The sequence below is a fragment of the Molossus molossus genome, unplaced genomic scaffold, assembly GCF_014108415.1.
Source record: "Molossus molossus isolate mMolMol1 unplaced genomic scaffold, mMolMol1.p scaffold_m16_p_1, whole genome shotgun sequence".
Classification (NCBI taxonomy): Eukaryota; Metazoa; Chordata; class Mammalia; order Chiroptera; family Molossidae; genus Molossus; species Molossus molossus.
The window spans coordinates 189,605,291-189,627,648 of record NW_023425344.1 but is presented as its reverse complement, the minus strand read 5'-3'; the positions used below and the strand labels follow the sequence as shown (position 1 = coordinate 189,627,648).

General features: G+C 35.4%; 1 protein-coding gene across 2 annotated transcripts in view; it reads left to right on the top strand.

Annotated features, from left to right (window-relative positions):
- Positions 1-22,358, top strand: part of DMXL2 (Dmx like 2) — a 146,714-nt gene that overhangs the window by 7,471 nt on the left and 116,885 nt on the right. For both annotated transcript variants that reach the window (XM_036244322.1, XM_036244332.1), the window contains exons 2-3: positions 18,975-19,100; positions 22,072-22,143. In XM_036244322.1, the coding sequence (XP_036100215.1) occupies positions 18,975-19,100; positions 22,072-22,143 (198 nt within the window). The remainder of the gene's footprint in view (positions 1-18,974; positions 19,101-22,071; positions 22,144-22,358) is intronic.

The window sequence follows — 22,358 nt, the reverse complement described above, 5'->3', positions numbered from 1 at the left end:
CTTCCATCATTCCTTTTATGTGGATGGATTATGTCTCCAGCAAAGACCAGTTACTCCATTTACATCGGTGATTTTGGCTGCTAGGGGACAGTTGGCAATGTCTGGAGACATTTTTTATTGTGATGGAGTTGGCAGGGAGAACTGGCATCTAGTGGCAAAAGGCCAGAAATCCTGATAAACGTCATATAATGCACAAGACAGCATTCGGCTCTTAACAGGTCTCCTTGCCTGTCTGCCTTTGGCTTTATCCTCCTTCAGTTTATTCTCAACATAGCAGCCAGATGATTCTATTAAAATGTAGTCTTAGTGACATGTTCTGAGAAATGTGTCATTTGTGATTTTATTGTGTGAACATCATATAGTATACTTACACAAACCTAGATGGTATAGCCTACTACACTCTAAGTCTATATGATATAATCTATTGCTCCTAGACAATAAATACATGTTACTGTATAAAACAACATGAGATTAAATCAAGCACAAGAGAAAATGGTACAATCGAGACATGGTAAACACAAGATGTATGAGGTTGCTGCCAGTGTTAACATGGCATAATGTTTTACACAAAATTTTTTATAAGTAGAAAGAGTATACTTTAAAATAACAATAAAAAGTATAGTATAGTAAATATATAAACCAGTAGCGTAGTTGTTTATCATCATCAAGTATTATGTTCTGTATATAATTGTGTGTGCTCTACTTTTATTTATTTAATTTTATTTTTGGTTAATCCTCATCTGAGGAAATTTTTCCATTAATTTTTAGATAGAGTGGAAGAGAGGGAGTGGAGGGGCTAGGGGAGAGAGAAACAGAGAAACATCGATGTGAGAGTGACACATCGATTTGTTGCCTTCTGTACGACCCCGACTGGGGCCGGGGATCAGTTCGAACCTGCAACCCAGGTACATGCCCTTGACAGGGAATCAAACCTGCGACCCTTCAGTCTGTGGGCCAATGCTCTAACTGCTGAGCCAAACCAACTAGGGCTATTCTATACTTTTATATGACTGACAGCTCAGTAGGTCTGTTTACACCAGCATCACTACAAACACATGAATGATATGTTGAGCTATGATACTAAGACCATGGCTGCAACATCATTAGGCAATAGGAATTTTTCAGCTCCATTATAATCTTACAGGACCACTGTCATATATTCGGTCTGCTGTTGCCAGAAATGTTTGGCTCATGACTGTATAAATCAAATCTTGTTAGTTCCTTGCTCAAAACTCTCAAGTAACTTTTTTTTTTTGTCCACTCAGATAAAAAACCCACATGCCTTCAATGCCCTTTACAGCTACTTCTTTAGCACCTAGAACAAAAATGTATTGGGTACAAAATGTACCCAATAAATTAATAAATGTAAAGGGTACTTAGTGTAATACACAACATTCTTTTACACTTTTATAAAGCTATTTTTTACAATACCTGTTGATATAGGTCGATGGCATTAGTCTATATTTAGGTAAATGAATTTATAGGATGAGGGCAGAGAGAGCTGATATAATACAATCTAGGTTTAAAGCTTTGCTGGTCTGGTTTAATCCAAGGATAGAGGATATTAAGGTATTGAGAGGAATTGACAGACTGTGCCCATTAAGCAGTTCTCAAATTCTCCTTAATTATGATTCGGAAAGACTTTGATGCATAAAAGATTGGAGATTAACCTAATACCTGGAGTGTAGTATTCTGTATTTTAAGAATTACATGTTTTAGCAATTAGCTGAGCCTGGAAATGAAAACTGAGGAGCCGACAAAGATATGATTGAGGTGACTTTCCCACTGGTGGTAAAGTCAAAGGAATCTTCTCGAATAGAAACAAGATTCTTTTAGGAAAGTAATTTTAGGCATGTACCAGTACACACTCAAATGGAGCATTCAGACATGGCTATCATAATTTTATGCTGGAAAAATTTTTATATAGATATAATCAACAGCCCAATTTGGCCTTGAATAACAAAAATCCTAAAGAACCCTTTTTTTTTTTTTAACTTCACCTGAGGATCTTTTCCATTTATCTTCAGATAGAGTGGGAGGGAAGGAGGGAGGGAGGGAGAGAGAGAGAGAGAGAAAGAAAGAAACAGTGTGAGAGAGAGACACATTGACTAGTTGCCTCCCACACCAGGGCTGGGATGAACCGCAACCTAGGTACATGCCCTTGACCGGAATTGAACTCGCATCTCTGGTCCGTGGGCTGATGTCTAACTGCTGAGCAAAACTGGCCAGAGCATTAAAAAAAAAAAAATTATTAATGTAGGCCCTGGCCTGATAGCTCAGTTGTTGAGCATTGTCCCCATACACCAAGGTTGTGGATTTGATCCTTGGTCAGGGCACACACAAGAATTGATCTTTCTCTCTCTCAAAAAATCAGTGAAAAATTATTAATGTAATATTTGTATTCTAAAAAGCTCACAATTTAAATCATATTGACATATGGAAAGTAAAAAGAAAAGTGAAAAGGAAAGCTTCCATTTCCCAGTAGGATTTTGATTAGCATAACTTCCTGGTTATTCTTTATTCAAAAATATTTGAGTGTTGCCCTGGCGGGTTTGGCTTAGCGGTTAGAGCGTTGGCCTGCGGTCTGGAGAGACCCAGATTCGGTTCCCGCTGGGGGCATGTACCTCAGTTGCAATTTGTCCCCAGCCCTGGTTGGGTCGTGTGGGTGGCAGCCACTCAATGTGTCCCTTTTACGTCAATGTTTCTCTCCCTCCCTCCCACACTGTCTGAACAAAAAATAGAAAAGTGTCCTCGGGTGAGGATTAAATATATATATATATATATACATATATATATATATATATATATACATATATATATACACACACACACACACACACACACACACACACACACACACATATATTTGAGTGCCTATGCGTTGTGTGTACCCTCAAGGCAAACCAGCTAGTAAATGTGCACTGTTGTACAAGAGGACATGGTGTATGCTGTTATAAGCTATAAACCAGTTAAATTGGGGGTCATCTACCAAAGTGATGACTTTGGTTTTAGGATAACTGAACTGTAGCCCTCCTTTCTGGCAGTGTTTAATAGTGCCAGTTGTATGTGGTTGGTTTATAGAAACAAGACAGTTTGTTTTTTGAAGTGATAGGATTAATTTCTATCTTGATGTTAAATTGGTACATGAAGTGAAATGTTTTACAATTTAGATCTACTAAAGGAATTTTATATCTAGGTATTAAAGGATTTAATCAAAGTCACATAGCTAGATCTGTGGCAGAATTAAAATAGAACCTAAGGCTCCCAGCCCTTTTTTTCCCCCTTAAAATTAAAAAAGTAACATATGCCAGTGTAGATAATTTGAAAAATGTAGAGGAAAGATAAAATCATCTGTTATGGTACATTCCAGAGATCACTCCTTTTAACATTTTAGTAAATTGGACTGAGGGCTCATGGAGGAGGCTTATATTACCAATTTGAGAATGTTTACCTGTAGTTTTTTCCTTAATAAATTTTGGGTCATTACTTTTCTAAGAATTTATTCTTTTGCAGAGATTTCCAAATTTATTAATTTAAAATTGTTCACAGCAACCTTTTACTACTTTTTAAAGGTGTACAGCACCTGTTATACTGTACCTGTTGTACTCATTACTGCCATTGGTTATTTGTGCTTTCTCATTTTCTTCAATAGAAGTTTATCAACTTTATTAATCTTTTAAAATAACCTACTTCTAACTTTACTGCTCTCTATATTATACATTTATTTTCTATTTCATTAAACTCTTATTCTTAATTTATTATTTTCTTCTTTCTATATTATTTGGATTAATTTTGCTATTTCCTTCTTAACTTGCTGAGATAAATGCTTAGCTCATTCCAGTCTTTCTTTCTATATATGCATTTATGGATGTAAGTTCTTAGGACCTACTGTTATACCTGTATACCACAAAACTATTTTTTAAATCATTAACTCATAAATTAGAAGTGTGTTTCTACCCTAGAAATTACAGCATGCATTCTTCGGTCACCATGTGATTTACCAAAGTTTGGTGAGACTTTATATTCTTTCCAGACAATATAAGAACCCTTTGCATTGTTTTCTATCCTCTTCATGCTTATAATCTATACTTCTGTGATAAGTCTGTTTATATTTATAAACCCTATAAGACATTATTATTTTACAGCCTATGCTTATTTAGATTTGCCTACATATTTGCTATTACTTTGCTTTTCATTCCCTCTTACATCTCTCACATTCCGTTGGGGATCATTTTCTTCCTGACCAGGGCCAGGGAACTGGCAACTCAGGTACATACCCTTGACCAGGAATCAAATCCAAGAGCTGACACTCTAACCATTGAGCCAAACTGGCCAGGGCTTTTGTTTCATTCTTGAAAGACATTTTTGCTAGATGAGTATGGCAATATTTTCTTTTCAGCACCGTGATGATATCAGTCCTCAGTCTCTGGCCTCTGTTTCTGTTGAGAAGTCAGTTGCCAGGCTATTAATTCTTTAAAGTTACATATTTTTTTCTCTAGCTACTTTAAAGATATTTTTCTTTGTTTTTCTGGAGTTTTACTGTGTTGTGTCTAGGAGTGCATATTCTTTTTTCAGTCCTATTTGGGACATTTAAGATTTTTAATCTGTAAATTGATGTATTTGATCAAATCTGGAAAAATTTTAGCTAATATTTCTTCAACTATTGCCTCTGCCCCATTGACCTCATGAAGCTAATATTGTCATGCAGTGCATAACAACATTTTGGTCATCAGTGAACCACACATACGAAGGTGGTCCCATAAGATTATAGTGGAACTGAAAAATTTCTATTGTCTAGCTCTGGCTAGTGTGGCTCGGTTGGAGCATCATCCTGTATGCCAAATGGTGGTGGGTTTGATTCCAGTTCAGGGCACATACCCAGGTTGTACGTTCAATCCCCAGTTGGGGTGTGTGCGAGAGGCAACTGATTGATGTTTCTCTCTCACATCAATATTTCTTTCTCTCCCTCTCTCAAAAAAATTTCCTATTGTCTAGTGATGTAGCCATCCTAACTTTGTAGTATAGCACATTAGTTATGTATTTGTGGGGTTGCTGGTGTAAACACACCTGTGCTGCCAATTGTGTAAAAGTATATAACATACAATTATGTATAGTATATAATACTTAAAGATGATAATAATCAACTATGTTACTGGTTTAGTAAGTATACAAACCAGTTACTGGTTTGTATACTTACTATACCGTTATTGCTATTTTAGAGTGTACTCTTTCTGCTTACAAAAAAGTTTGCTGCACAGACAACACGGTGGTGATTGTGGAGGGGGGGTGGAGGTGGGGATAAATGGTGATGGAAAAAAATAAAGGAAAAAAGTTTGCTCTGGCTGGTTTGGCTCAGCGGGTGGAGCGTCACCCTGCAGACCAGAGAGTTCCGGGTTCGGTTCCCGCTAGGGGCACATACCAAAAAATAAAAATAAATAAAATAATTTAAAAAGAAAAAAAAGTTTTCTGTAAACAGTATGCTGTGCTACAACTATGCACAGTATGCTGTGACAACAGCCTCATATATCTCGTGTTTACTGCTTCTCTTGATTACATAATTTTCTCCTGTGCTTGATTTAATCTTATTTTGTGCAGTCACTTGTGTACAGGCTTGCAGTTTAGGAGCAGTAGTCTATACCATATAGCCTAGGTGTGTCGTGGGCTAGAACATCCAGGTTTGTGTAAAGTCACTCTATGATGTTCGCACAGTGGTGAAACCACTTGATGATGCATTTCTCAGGACATATCTCTGTCCATAAGTGGCACATGACTGTACATTCAACATGTATTAGTACTTTCTCACTCTGTTTCTATGTCTAATACCCACTCTTCTGTATTTTGTTTTTGTCTTTCTCTGTAGCATTCTGGATGGTTTTTTAAAATCTCTTTGCTAATATCTTCTTCAGTTGTCTAATTTGCTGTATTGTACTTATTGCATTGACTAGTGGTAGGCTTTATTTTTTGGTGTTTATTTTTTTGCAGATGCCCTTTAGGTTGAGAATGTTTTCTTCTTCTTTTTTGTGGGGGGGCGGTGGAAACTTCTTATCATGAGGGGATCTTGAATATTGTCAAATGTTTTTTCTTCATTGACTAATAAAGTCATGAGGGTTTTCTTCTTTAGACTGTTAATATGGTGGATTACATTGATTTTTGCAAATTGAACCATTTTGTATTACTGGTGTAAGCCCCTATTGGTTATGGTGTATATTATCTTATTTATTTAAGGCTGAATTTGCTTTGCTTATATTTTATTTTGCATTTTTGCATCTGTGTTCATTAAGGATATTGCTCTATCATTTTATCCCCTTTTGTTTTAATTTGGTTTTTGTCTCAATGTAATACTGGTTTCATAAAAAGACTTTGGAAGTATTTCTTTTCTGTTTCTGTCAGGGATCATGTAGACTTGGTGTCATTTATTCTGTAAATGTTAATCGAATTTGCCAATAAATCCATCTGGGCCTGGAGTTTTCTTTTTCAGAAGGTTTTTAACTACACATTTGATTTCTTTCATAGTTAAAGGACTATTGAGGTAATATAGTTCATCTTCTGTGTGTTTTTGTAGTTTCTGTGTTGGAGGAATTAATCTTTTTCATTCGTTTTATTGTCACATTTATGTGTGAAGAGTTTATAGTATTTCATTATTATCCTTTTAATACCTTCAAGATTAGTACTGATGTTCTCTCCTTTATTGTTGATATTGGTAATTTGTGGCTTTTCTTTTTCTTTGTCTTACAAGAGGTTTATACATTTTATCGATATTTTTCTTTTTTTAAAATCCTCACCCGAGGATATTTTTTCATTTATCTTCAGTGGGAGGGAGAGAGGAAGGGATGGAGAAAGAGAGAGAAAAAGACAGAGAGAGAGAGAGAAACATTGATGTGAGAGAGAGACATTGACCAGTTGCCTCTCGCACGACCCCAACCAGGGCCGGGGACCAAACCACAACTAAGGTACATGCCTTTGACTGGAATTGAACCCATGATTCTTTGGTCCACGGGCCGACGCTTTAACTGCTGAGCCAAACCCGCCAGGGCTTATTGATTTTTTTCAAAGAACCATATTTTGATTTCATTCACATTCTCTATTGTTTTGTTTTCATTTTCATTGATTTCTGCTCCAGTCTTTATTATTTTCTGCTTTCGGCATGCTTTGAATTTGCTTTGCTCTTCTTTTCTAATTGATTAACAAGGAAGCTTAGATTACTGACTTGAGAGTGTTCACCCATATACTACTTTGAGCATTTTTATACTGGACACTTTAATGTCTTTGATAATTTCAACATCTGTGCCGGCCGGCCTATAGTTTATGATGTGTAATTCTTGGCCTTTGGAATCAGTTGTCTGCAGAGGGTGTTGGTCATGTGGTCTGCCAAGGCTGACCTTTCAGTTTTGCCAAGAAAGGTCTGTGAGTAAATGGACAGTATACTTGACACGATAAAGCATGATTTTTCTAGAATGGGATGTTTAGGTGGTTCCTATTTTTTAAATTATTTAAAATATGCTACAGCAATCATTTTAGTACTAGTTGCAATGTTTGTTTGCATGTCTGAGTGTTTTCTTAGCCTAGAGCCCTAGAAATAGACTTAATGAATCAAAGTACTTAAATCTCTTTATAGTGTCTTAATTCATATTACCAAGTTGTTTTACAGAAAAGCCATATGGTTTTATACTCAAGAGTGTATGAGAGTGACAGGTGCACCATACTCTTCTTGCTCGTTGCTTTTTGCTATTCTTTATTCAAGGCTGAAAAAAACTACATTTGGCTACCCAATACTCCAAAGCATTATTCTTTCTAGGGTATGTATTCTGGGTCCCAAGGGATCCCATGTGACTACTTTAGTACCTGTATTAAACATCATGTTTTGTTAGCTTTCCATCCTAGAATCCTCCTTGCATATCCTACTCTAATATCACAGCCAATTTTGCATTTATTTTGAAGTCTTGCTCTGAATATCCCCAGTCTTTGTACCAGTTATGGTTTTAGTCAGGGCAAGGGACAGATGAACTAAATTAACCCAAGGTTCATTTCAGAATACATGATGCACTATCAAGGAAGGCAATTGGACTTCAGAATGATTGGAACTAAAAAGCTGGTAGAATCAAGACTGCCTTTTCTTGGGAATTTTACATACTTGTTTTTTCATGAGATTGCTCTTGTTTTTAGATATGTGATCCATTCACTTTTCACACTGGTGGTTTCACTTTCAGATTGCACATGGTTCTTAATGGCTGCCTTATCCCTAAATAGGTATGACTTTTCATCTCAACTCTTCTGGCTAACTTTGATTGTTTTGGTTTAAATTCCCCTGAGTGGACTTTGATTGGCATTGCTCATCTTTTCCACTGGTCATTATTCTGGACCATCCTTGCCTCCTGTCAGCTGTGAGTAGGGGAAAGAGTCACAAGATAAAAAACACTAAGTTGAACTCTATATAAAATAGTGCACACTGGGTTATTTTATCTTTTATCAGGACTTTTTGAAGCAAATTTAAAAGTTAAAGGAGTTTCAGAAGTGATATAGTCATAATCTTTCATTTTGACTGGTTGGTGAAGGAAATATCTATAGAGAGATTATGATTTGCCCTTTATTATAGTCGGTGTTAGCACCTCTAGATTCTCAGGTATGTACTCTTTCCTTATATTGAAGCTATTGAAAGTTTAGTTACAATTCAATAGTTTAATTATGTTATTTGGGAAATATTTTTTTGCATACTGTCAGGGCCATCTACCTCAAAATATCAACACTTAGATGAAACGATTTTTCTGGAAATGTTCAGTAGTTATAAAATGATTGGAACATATAATATAAACATATTAATATTGCTACATATTACATAATATGCTATTTTTTCAAATCTAAATATTAAGAACCAACTGAGAAACAAAATATTGGGTCACTTATTTTCTCTGTTTCTCGTTAATGTTCAAAAATGTTCATTTAATTTGTTTTTAATTTATCTTTACTGTTGAAAGTATTACAGATGTCCCTCCTTTTTTTACTCAATTGACTCCCTCCTCCCTACTCCTGCTCTGCCCTGCCTTCACCTCACTTTTCTGTGTCCACTGGTTATGCATATATGCATATCAATCAGTTATTTGGTTTATCTCTTTCCACTTCCCCTTCCCTCTGAGGTTTGTCTGTTTGTTCCATATCTTCATCAGTACTTTGTTGGTGGTAGCCATTCTGGCAGGTGTGAGAAGTGGTATCTCATAGTCATTTTAATTTGCATTTCTCTGATGATTAGTGACGATGAGCATTTTTCATATATCTCTTGGCCATTTGTATGTCCTCTTTGGAGAGTGTCTATTCAGGTCCTCTGCCCATTTTTTAATTGGATTGTTTGTCTTCTTTTTGTTGAGTTGTGTGAGTACTTTAAATATTTTGTTAATTAACCCCTTATCCGATGGATGTATCACTGGCAAATACGTTCTCCCATACAGTGAGTTCCCTTTTCATTTTGATGCTGATTTCTTTTGCTGTGCAGAAGCTTTTAAATTTGATGTAGTCCTATTTGTGTATTTTTTTCTTTGTTTCTCTTTCCCTAGGTGATGTATTGGTGAAAATTTTGCTATGTGAGATGTCTGAGATTTCATTTAATTTTTCACAAGTAGCCATTTAAAAAAATATTTTACTTTATTATTCTCTACAAGGCGAATTTTTATATACTCAGCTTTAGAGAACAAATTAGAGGCTGAATGGTGACTCTAGGTTTTTATACATGCTAGCCAGTCCATGGGACTTATTTTTACCAGTATTACTGTGATTTCCTGTAGAAATTTTTGATAATTAATACTTTGAATGGTTTATTCTTAGCACTGATATACATGTTTATAAGAGAGATGATTTTTGGTTCCTACTTCCAGACCTACCTTTTAATGAAAATGCAGGCCAGCTGAACATAGAGCCGGTTTTTATAATAGTTAATTAGAACTAATTAATTAATTATTACATATTTCTCTTTAAAGGCTTCATTTTTCTTTCAGATGAGTAAATTAAAAACAAACAAACATGTTTTGTTCAGAGGTATAGAAATAGGCTTAGTCTGGACTGCAGGTGGCTATGTTTTCTTTTGTTTTTTAATCTTAGTATTACAAATTTTTTATATTACCATTTTGTTAGTAAGTTATCCAAATTGGCTAGTTTTTGACTAATAATAACATAGTTTTTTATTTTTTTTATTTAAAGTTTTAATTTTAAAGAAAGTTCTACCTTATTTTAGATCATTTGCTTTTTTAGGGTTTGGAAGAAATTAAAACAAAAAACATTTTGTCTCTTACTACTTAATCACAAACACGAAATCATTTCTTCTGTTCTTTTTTTCTGGTCATAGATTTTTGTTTTGTCTTGTTACTCAACATACCACTTGTAGCTTTGCTTTTTCCTACTGCTACTTATAGTCTGTTAATCTTGCAAATCATGATGTGAGTTGTTTTCTAAAAGAAACAGTCCTCTTGGTTACCACACAAGTAGTCATTAGTAGATTATTTCTGATGTTGCTCTACCCGTTGTTAATTTAGGTTAATTTTTTCCAGGGGTGGGGAAGTCCAGCCTGTGGGCTGTAAAGGCCCATAAAATTAATACCAGCTAACATCACACTCCTCACAAAATTAGCTTGTCCAGATATAGCAGGCTAATGTTAAGTTGATCATTTTATATGGCCTGAATGATGTTTTAAATATCCAAATGGCCCTTGGCAGAAAAAAGGTTCTGCACCCCTGCATAAGCTTTTTGAATACTATTTGATTTCTCATTTATTTATTTTACTCATTCAGCATTCTTTTTAAAAAAATGAATATATTTTTATTGACTTTAGAGAGAGAGAGAGAAACATCAATGAGAGAGAAACATGTCAGCTTCCTCCTGCATGCCCCCTACTGAGGATCAAGCCTACAACCATTGACGGGGAATCAGATCAAACCTGCACCCTTTTGGTTTAAGGAATGTCGCTTAACCAACTGAGCCACACTGGCCAGGCACATTCAGCGTTCTTGAATGGACTTTATTTAGGCTGTTAGAATGAATAATCTCAGTCAAGTGTGTTTTTAGTCATGGAAAGAAGAGCTACTTATTTAACTACTGCCCTCTCCCCCCTTTTCTAACTGTAGTGTGGACCTGAATGACAGGAGGCTCATTTTTATTTGTGGGGTGGTGGTGATGGACAGTAGTTGATAATGATTTGAATTTATGTGTAGAAACTTGTTAGCTATATATGACAAAGGGTGAGTTCTATAAAGACCTCTTATATATCATTTAGAACGAGACTAAAGACCCAATTAAAAATGGACCAATGATATGAATAAGCAGTTTGCAGAGAAATTAGTATAAATAGCTGATAAATATATGAAAAGATACTCAACATTCCTCCTAATAAAAATACAAATAAAAACAACAGGGAGCTGCTAGGTTTTGTTGGTTGGAAAGATTAAAACATTTGATAATGATCAGATTTAGTGAAAAGTGGAGAAATAGGTACTTTTATACACATGACAAGTATGATCTTTTTGGAGGCCAGTTTGAAGTTTATATTAAATTTTAATCACTGATCCAGCAAGTTATGTCTTAGAATTTATCCTATGGATATACTTGCACACATATGCATAATATATTTTATACATAGATGTTCACTGAAGCATTTTTTTGCTTCAATAGTAAAAGACTGGAAACAACCTAAATTAATTGCAACAAAACCACAAAATGGATACTGTGTAACAATTAAGAATGAGGTAATTCCTACTTTGCTGATATGGAAACTTTTCAAGATATATTGCTAATTAAGTGTGAAAAAGTTGCAGAATTGTGTATAGCATAATCCCTTTACATGTTACAAAAAGTTTTATGCATAGATACACGTGTATGTACACAAAACAACAGTTCAGGAAGGGTTCCTAGGTAACTTAAGTGCTGGGAATGAGGAGAGGTGGTCAAAGCTAAGAAGGTGGCTTAATTTTTCTTTTTAAATTTTAGTTCATGTGTTATTTCCTCTATGGAAAAGAAAATCTTGTTACTGCAAACATTGAAATTAAACATTTAAAATGGTTTATTTGGCTCGTAGAAGGCTTTAATGGAAAGTAATATATGAAAGTTCTAACTTAATAGAACTTCCTATGTGTCCATTTTAGGAGTTAATTTTTAATTCTGAGAGTATCACAAGCAGTTAGAATTTTGATTAGGTACTAAATGAAGAGAGGGAAAGGATGTTTTCTTGGAAAAATTTTGTTAATCTCTGCTTCGTTTTCTTGGTTGTAGGATTTTTCATGGGTCAGCATTGGCCTCTTATTGAGTATTTTCTCGAGATAATTTGGTATAACCAAGTAACCATCAAAGGCCAGTTAATGCTGTCTTCTCTTTAGCTTTGTGCTTGTGAATAGAGCAAAGATCACAGCAGAAATGAAGACTATAAATGAATTTATATAGTTAACCAATAAGAAGAACAAAATTTGAGCAATAGAAAACAAAACTATATAGAAGATGTGATCATCTTTAAGTGGATAAAAGACTGTAAAGCAACCTGTATTTAGCCTGGTTGATATGGCTCAGTGGATTGAGCTTTGTCCCATGGACTGAGAGGTCCCAGTTTGATTCCCTGTCAGGGCACATGCCCGGGTTGCAGGCTTGATCCCCAGTGGGATCTCATCCTTTCCCTCTAAAAAAAATCAATAAAAACATATTTAAAAAAAGAGAAAGAAATAAACCTGTATTTGTACCCCAGCATGTATTTACCTTATGACTTAAGACTTTGATTAAGTCATATGAACTTTTATTTCTTTATATTTAAGTGGGATTAATAACCAAGTTATAAGACTATTGCTGCCTTGCAAGAAAGACCAGGAATGTGTAGTACTATACCTGTTACCCAGTAGTCTTTCAATAAATACCTCTTTCTAGTAATTTGTTTACTAATTCTTTTTTGTTAATCCTCACCCAAGGATATTTTTCCATTGATTTTAGAGTGGAAGGGGGGCGGGGGGAGAGAGAGAGAGAGAGAGAGAGAGAGAGAGAGAGAGAGAGAGAGAGAAGACAGAGGGAGAGAGAGGGAAGGAGATTGAGAGAGAGACCTCAATGTGAGACACGATGATTTGTTGCCTCCCACAGTCGCCCAGACCAGGGCTAGATATCAAACCTGGAACCCAGGTACATGCCCTTGACTGGGAATAGAACGCCTTTGACCCTTAGGTGCCTGGGCCTGTGCTCTAACCACAGAGCCACAGCAACCAAGGCTATTTTTCTGGCTGTCAACATGTGCCCTCATTTGTAGAAAGAAGAACATATTTACCTGAATTAAAACTTACTCTCAGGAAGAGGTGGGAGTTTAATAGTAACACTGGTGTAGAATATTCTTGGTAAGACTGCACCTTGTTAAAGGAGATAAACCTCTTAACATACTTAATACCTCTTGATTCATCAGTGCTTTTCTTTTTCTTTTGAATTGAGACGTATCTGTCAGTGGTTGTCAATGATCTGAAACTTTGACCCTATTACTACCAGGATGTTAAAGCATCCACCTATTCCTTAGAAAATGCCAATGTAATTAATTATTCTGTATTCTCATAGAAAAGGTCATGTTTCTGTAAGATTTTTTAAAAAAAGTTTATTTCTTTTTTTACTTTTTAATTTAGCTAAGACCTGAAGGAAATTTGATGAATTAGAACAACGTTTGTAGAATGTGAGTATTAGCTGTTTGCTTTTCTGAAAGTAATGTAGTCAAGGCAATTATATATAAAACTGAAGTTAGAGAAGACAATGAGTGTGCTATGCCTGTTGGGTTACACTTAATCATTGTTCACAGTGACATTAAACACTGGAGAAGGCAACGATACCTTTCTTAAGATAATGATAGTGTGTTAATTCAGAGTACTGTATGACTGTAGAAGATATTTCGTTTTTTTCATCAAGTGTAACATTTTAATGAGGTAAAAGAAGAGGGTTACTTTGTTTTTCAGCCTCAACTATTGGCAAGGCTCTTCTAATGAAGTTTTGGATGTCACCAACTAAACACAGAAAAGAATCTTGGCAATAACAAATACTCAAGTTTTTATCTCCTGTATAATTAATGTGGGAAAATATGACACACTTTGTCTAAGGAAGAGATTCTTTTAGACAAACTAATGAAATCTGTGGACCAAGGGGAAACAAGTACATTTATGGAGCAAATGAAATCCCTTAACCAGGTTGCCCTCCTCTGGGTTCCTGTTAGGACTGCCACTGCACCATACAACAGTGGCTTGCACTTATAACGGTACTTTATGTATAATTTCCAGGAGTTCAGAAAACTCCTGAGGCCATCTGTGACTTATACCCATTACATTCCAGGTTGAAAACTCTTAGTTTCAATGCTCAAAGCAGAGATAACTTGCTTTTTCCTAAAAGGATGGATTTGGTCTCCAAGGTAAGGCTAAAAGAAGTGAGAATTAAATAGTTTTAAAGCATTTCTTTCCTTGACTTTTGAACTTGTACTACAAGATTGTTTCTTAGTTATGAGTTATTGTTAGCTAGTTATTCATTCTTTATCATCAAAAGGACAGCTCAGTCCTTCCGTAATAGAAATCCTCCCAAATGGATGGAAGAAGGGTGTTTTTCTGACTCTTCCTCTTTTCTTGGGCCTTATCTATGTGTTTGGGCCAAACCTCCTTAACTTTGAGATAAAACGTTTTATAGGTCAGTACCGTTATAAGTGCAAGCCACTGTTGTATGGTGCAGTGGCAGTCCTAACAGGAACCCAGAGGAGGGCAACCTGGTTAAGGGATTTCATTTGCTCCAGAAAAGGCTTGGTTGGTGCCCTTTTTTCTGCTTCTCTGTAATGAACCTGTGACGTGTCTTCCCACATGTGGAATGGCTAGATTATACTCAGCTAAGTCAGAGATATTTCATTTACCTAGTACAAAGGAGCCCACATACCATACTCTCAGGGGTCATTCTTGTATTCCCTTGTAGTCTCAGTGAGCACCCTCTTCTTTCTGCACTGTTAAAGAAGGATGGAACAAATTTGCTTTTGACCAAAAATGAGAGCATCGTAATCTCTTGAGTAATTATAGATTTTATATAAATCTTCATAGCTATTGATTGGTCTTTACCGAATGCTTACTCTGGTTGAGGCACTGTGGTAAATATCTAGTGATTACAAAGAAAACATGGACCTTCTAGCACTAATGAGACACTAATGGAATAGAAGGTAATGGAATAGAACTGGGTTGTTGCAATGGAAAGAGCAGAGGCATTATTATGAAGCAAATGAATCCTTCTATGAATTTGGGCAAATTACTTATCCTTTCTGGGTCTCAGTTTCTCCATCTTTAAAAGTGGGCTTGTGAGGATATTATGTTCTTAAAGACCCTAGCAGACTGCCTGATCATAATAGGTATTCAATAAGTGGTAAATCATTAAGAAAGGCTTTAGTAGGTCTTCGAAATCTATGACACTGTTAGAGTGGAAAATCAGCCAAAATATTTCTTTTTCCTTTTATAGCTACCATCAAAGATTTCGTCAAATTATTAGCTTGCACCAACTCTCTGAACTCCATGTTCTTTGACCAAGTTTCTAGGTACTTAGGCTTCTGGAGCCACACATTAGGAATATTTTGAATCATTTATTTGTTATACAGATATTTATTGAGGGCTGCTTATGTGCTAGGTTCTAGGACTACAATGGTAAACAAGGACATGGTCCTTGTTCTGATGGACCTTTCAGTATTGGGAACCAGACAGGCATTAAACATGTTTATATAAATCATTAAAATCTTATGAGCCTCCAGTTATAGAATGCATGCAATTCAGTACTGATTGACTATGAGTCCCCTGTTCTTCCATGCTTGGGGTATTTGTGCCTTAGGTTCTTTAGAGAAAGGTAAAGAATAATAATATTATTCCTCTGTACTTTTGCAAGCTTTAATGTGCAATAGTTGAAGGATTGCACTCTAGCTGTGACCATGGATGTTGAATAAAATGGTAGGCATTGCCTAAGTATAGTTCAACAGGAAACCAGTTCCAGACATAATTGTTCCATTATGATGGTAATTACTAGTTTGATAAGGGATTTCAGACCATTTTAGACCACTGGTCTCTAACCTTTTAGTAGCTGCATTGTATTCCAGTGTAAGGTTATATAGTAATTTATTTAACCACTTCCCACTGGTGAATGGTGGGATATTTTTAGTTTTTGCTGCTATAATAATGAGGCAGTGAATATCCTTCTCTATTTTTTTTGGTGAACTTTTGTAAATATGGTTATAGAGTAAAATAAGGATTTATTTCATTAAAGGGTATATTGTATTTAAATTTTGATAGATATTTGCCAAATTCTTTTACCCATGAAGATTCTGATTTAAGTAAGTTGGGGGTGGCACCAAGCAGTCTGTATTTAATAAGTTCTCTGAGTGTTTTATTTATTTATTTATTTTTATTTATTTATTTTGTTACAGATGTTTCTCCTTTATTACCCCATTGGCACCCCCTTCCGCATCCCCCCCCCCCCGTCCCCAGCTTTGTTGTCCATGTCCATTGGTTATGCATACATGCATAGAAGTTCTGTGGTTTATCTCTTCCCACCCCTCACCCCCTCTTCTGAGGGATGTCAGTCTGTGCCCTACTTCCATGTTTCTGGGTCCTCAAAAAATTAAAAATTGAATTTCCATTTGACCCAGTGATTCTGCTTCTAGGAATATACCCTAAGAAGCCGGAAACACCAATCAGAAAGAATATATGTACCCCCATGTTTGTAGCAGCACTATTTACAATAGCTAAGATGTGGAAACAGCCCAAGTGCCCATCAGTAGACGAATGGATAAAAAAGCAGTGGTACATATACACAATGGAGTACTATGCAGCTGTAAGAAAGAAAGATCTCTTATCCTTTGAGACGACATGGAGAGACCTGGAAAGTATTATCCTAAGTGAAATAAGCCAAGCAGAAAAAGACAAATACCACATGATCTCACTTATATATGGAATATAATGAACATAACAGTCTCTGAGTGCTTTTGATGCAGCCAGGTTTGAGAACTATTACAGGATCAGAAAAATGGCAAGATTCCCTACAGGTAAGGAGTAAATACAGCTCCTCTGGAAGAGATCTGGCAATTATGAATATCGAGAGAAGAGGAAACATTTTTTTAAATAACTGAGCAGTAAGAGCCTATATGTCTATAGTAGCAGTTGCTAGGAATGACCCCTCTTTAGAGAAGCAAGTTGTGCTAATAATTATCTGGAATCTTTTATGTCTTTTGACAAGTAATGTAGGGAGAAAGAGCATAAAAATGATAAGAACCTGAGTTTGAACATCTTCCACTTATTAACTGTGTCATCTTGGGCAAATTAATTAACTTAAATCTTTATACACTGATAATGATATCTTTCAAATTTGTTGCAAAGATTAAAGCAGAGTAACTATAACATTTATTGAGGCCCTCTGTCTTCTGCTAGTATTTTGTGGATATCTCTGTCATGGCAGTTTGTCATTTAGTTTTATTTGGTAATTCACTTGCTCATCTCCCCATTATGAACACTGGGACCACATCCTGTGGTTTTGTAGTCCCAGTCCGTAGCCCAGGCTTGGGAAATTGTGCAGTTTTGTTTCTTAATTGAATGATGTGTGCCAAGCACTATGAAAATAGATTTTCTATTTTAATTTTCACAATTATCCCAAGAGGTATTATTTCTTCCATTTTACTACAAGGAAAAATGCTCAGAGAGCTTAAGTAACTTGCTTAAGATTACACAGTACTGAAGAACCATAATTAAAAACCCTGCATGGGTAATTCCAAACTAGATAAAGTCTGTGATCTTTTCATCAATCCATTTTGCTGAGATAATACTATAAAACACTTTGGAATTTTGATAATATAATTATTAAATTATGTAATATAATCCTAAAGATTAGCAGCCCTATGTAGACCTCTTTAGGGCATAGGTCACTGACTTAGGTGTCTGGACATTTCAGCCCAGGTTATTGGATATCTGTGTTTTGTAGGACATGACCATATTGCGTAAGAGTGTAGAAATAGAAAAAAATACTGCTTTATTTATGTTGCTTTTAATGGGGTGTTTTCATTTGAGAATTAGATTGTTAGGTTGTTTTGAATATGTAATCATAAGGCAAATTTGGAAGTAAAAGGAAACTGTTCCATCCTCTGTCCCTTATGTCATCATAAAATTCACAAAGTTGCAAAACAGGAACAGCATATACAAAGAAGTTTGGCGAAGGAAAAAATATGTGGTTTTACTCATTACAGTTATGTTGAGCAAGGGAATTTTCCAGGAACCTAATTTTGTGTTACATTTTCCTTTCCAGACCATATAGTTATATTTGCCAACATTTTATATGAATCAATTTATTTTTTATTTTCTTTAACATTTTTGTTTTCCGTGGAACCACTTTGGGTTGGTTTCCTCTCTTTCTCATGCCCAGTAAGGTTGAGGGGAGTGGGCAGGCAGGCTGCATCATGGATTGACTTAGGCAGTTGATAAGTTTATGTTTAGTCTGTGCCTTAGTGTGTGTAATGCTGCCTTGGGGTTCATGTCTATTTAACTAGCTCTTTAAGCCATCTGGAATTGTGTTGGAAAATGCATCTGATTTCTATCTTTCTCAAGCCTGGTTTGAACCCTAGAAACACAGCCGCAGCCGTCAATGCCTTATTACTTTCAGATGGAGCTTTTATTCTTTAGGGTTTACTGAGATGAGCTTTGGAAAGAAGCTCTGAGCAGAATGATTTATGACCTGCAGGGCAGAGGCTGTGGTGGTTAAAAACTAAAAGAACCCTCTTTTTTTGTTGTTAGTAGCAGTTGTTGAATGATAACACATGGGGTATCATTATCCCATTTGTTTTATGTGACTTTCAATGTTCTTATTTGGAAATTGATATTCTTAATATTCTTACATTAACTTTTTGTGAAGTGTGTCAAAATATACATTACAATAGCAATAAAATCTAACCTAAACTATTATACAATAATAATCTTACATATTGTAAAACTTTTTTTTAGGCATATGGATCTGGCTGTGATATTGTTATTTTGGCAAGTGACTTTGAATGTGTGCAGATCATTCCTGGTGCTAAGCATGGAAACATCCAAGTGAGCTGTGTGGAGTGTTCTAACCAACATGGACGAGTAAGGGATTGACTTACTTTATTAAATATTTTTTTAACATATTTAACAATTTCAGAATATTTTTATCCTTTTACACAAGGCTTGCCTACAATTTCCTATTAATATGTCTTACTTAGGTGGCTATTGACAGGAGTGGGTGAAGTGATAGGTTATATACAAACTGTATAGAGCCATTAAGCTGATAATGTGGTAATTAATTGCACTACTGGTATATTCCATCTTTGAAGATCCGTGGACCTCCTGTTGGTACTGATATTTTGCCAATTAATAATTCTAGCCAATAGCAGGGAAGTAAACTTTTCTCTACCTAGCACCCCTTATCTCTCCCAAATTATAATAACATTAAATTTTTATCAAGAAATTTAGCAAGTTTGATATATTTGTTATAAACAGGTACTATGTAAAGTTTCTATTACTTTAGTGAAAGTTTATTTGGTGAGTGAAGAATCTTAAAGTTCATTCCTTAAGATTGTAAAGCAGAGGGTTTATTTATTTATTTATTTTTCCCTTGCCCGAGGACATTTTTCCATTTTTTGTTCAGACAGAGTGGGAGGGAGAGAGAGGGAGAAAGAGGAAGAGAGAGAGAAACATCGACGTGAAAGGGACATATCGAGTGGCTGCCACCCGCATGACCAACCAGGGCCGGGGACAAACTGCAACCGAGGTACGTGCCCTTAGCGGGAACCGAACCCGGGCCTCTCTGGACCGCAGGCCGACGCTCTAACTGCTGAGCCAAACTGGCCAGGGCCAGAGGGTTTATTTTTAAAATAGTTCAAATTTCATCATATGTACCCTTCCTCCAAAATTTCAAACATAATGTACATCAAATTTTGGTTATATGTAAAGTAAATATAGCATATTGTATACTCTAGCAATTCAGTAAGGCCAATATAGTGTAGTAGAGTTGAATGGCTCTATAAGAATATGAAAATGAGATTTTTCCTATAATCAAAGTGATAATTTAAACAGTCCTAGTGTTCTAGAAAATGTTCTTTACTGAGTAATAATAGATTTTATCAAAGGTATGTTAAGTAATAATATTCATGGTGATGGTAATAAATAGTAATCATGCTAATTTATGCCAAATAATAAATTATACCATTTCTACTGTTCTTCCCTGCTGTTTGTATCAAGCTTTAATATTTGTGTAAATATACCATATTATAACAGTCCAGTGATATAATTGACCTATTATTGAAATACTGAATTTTCTGGTGTTTTCTGATACTTGTTAGTTGCTTTTCTAATTTTTTCTCATTGCTTTCCTTAAGTATTGTTTACTTTTTAGTAAACACTGAGAGTTTCAGATTTCTTTCATTAATTTTTTATTGCTCATCTCCCTAGGCCAAGCAAGGTAGCTTTAAATCTACCTAGAGATGTACAATAGTTGTCAGAGATGAATTTTAGTAAATTATGTATGTGCTAGTAGATAATCACAATAAACAAATTCTCTGGGAGCAAAGTTTTAAAAAATATATATGACCTTGATGTTCATAACCATGTTTCTATTTTTTCTTACCTGGTTGATAGCCTTTTTGTTTTTTTTTTTTAAATCCTCACTCCCAGATATGTTTATTGATTTTAGAAAGAGAGGAAGTGGGTGGGGTCAGGGAGAGAAAGAGAGAAAAACATCTAATCAATCAGTTGTCTCCCATACATGTCCCAACCTGGGATCAAACCACAACATAGGTATGTGTCCTGACTAGGAATTGAACCTGCAACCTTTCAGGATACTGGACAACGCTCCTACCAACTGAGCCATACTGGCCAGGGCCTTACCTGGTTGAAAGGAAAGAAGGCAAAATTGTGACATCTTTGATGTATTGTCTTTTATTTACCTCTTCTTTTATTTCTTTTATTCCCAGTATTTGTGATAACTTTCACATTTATGACCTTGTGTTAGCCAGCTATGATCATTTATTGACATGTAGAATGTGATCATTCATAACACTTTTTGCCTATTACCTCAGCCAGTCATTTTAAGTAACTTCTCCCACACCATTGTGGATTAAAAGCTTTTTCTTGGAAAGAATGTTAGATATTAAGTAACAGTTAAAATCACTTTTTTGGCATGCGAGTACCTTGAAATCACAGTAGATCTTTTTTGCTGGCCTTAAAAGAATATATACCTAATTTAGTTTCATAGGTCCAGAGGTGTCAGAAGGGACGGTTTTTGGTCTATTACCTATAGTTGATTCCCTCTTGTCAAGAGGAGGATGAACTGGGAAATGTCTTTCAAGGAATCATTGGAAAGATGTAGTTCCTAGGAACACATTTTCCTATGTCCCCTCTTATTAGGTATGTGACCTAGAGTAAAGTCTTCCTGACCCCCAAATCCCTAGCTAAGTCCACTGGAGATGTCTGCATCAGCGGATATCTCTTTGATTTCTCCTTAGTCCATTTTCTCTAGTCCTTTTTCTAGATGGTTTTCCCAGTTGGTATTTTTGTTTGACGGTATAATTAATATAAATTTATTTTATATATTTTAATACCTGCTACTCTTTGATGTCTTTTTCTACTTCTCATAGTTTTTAGTATGTGCCCCTAGCGGGAACTGAACTCGGGACTCTCTGGTCCGCAGGCTGACACTCAACCGCTGAGCCAAACTGGCCAGGGCTCATGGTTTTTATATTCACTGGACTATAAAGTTTCTGATAGATGCACTATTGAAATGTATTTTTGTTAAAAAATAGTTATTTCTATATTAAAAAATGAAAATTCATATAGAAAATGATGATTTCTTTGAATGGATCAGCCTTGTATTTGATATGTGAAATAAAGTCTGCTGAATTTTTGATAAGAGAGATTTTTAAGTTCAGTACTTTTCCAATTATGTTTATGGGAGGGAATAAACCATGAATACTGTATTGGGCTTATATTATATGTAATTAGTTTATATATTATTGTGAAAAGGAGGTTATCTTTATTTTTTCTTTTTCTAAATATTAATATTTTGTTCATTCTTTTTTAGATCGCAGCTTCATATGGTAATGCTGTTTGTATTTTTGAACCCTTGGGAATAAATTCTCATAAGAGAAACTGTGTAAGTATTAAATGATAGTAGAAAACGTTTAGAATTAAATTTGTAATCAAGTTTATAGCAACACAGAGCTCCTTAGTAGCTGATGCTGAAAGGTCGGGAATATCAAGTTGATCTGATGCTTTGGGTTAAGACCTTTTACGTTCACTAGGAATATACCCCTAGGCCTTTTAGAAACTCAGTTTTCTGGAATATTGCTAATTGAGATTTACCTTGTT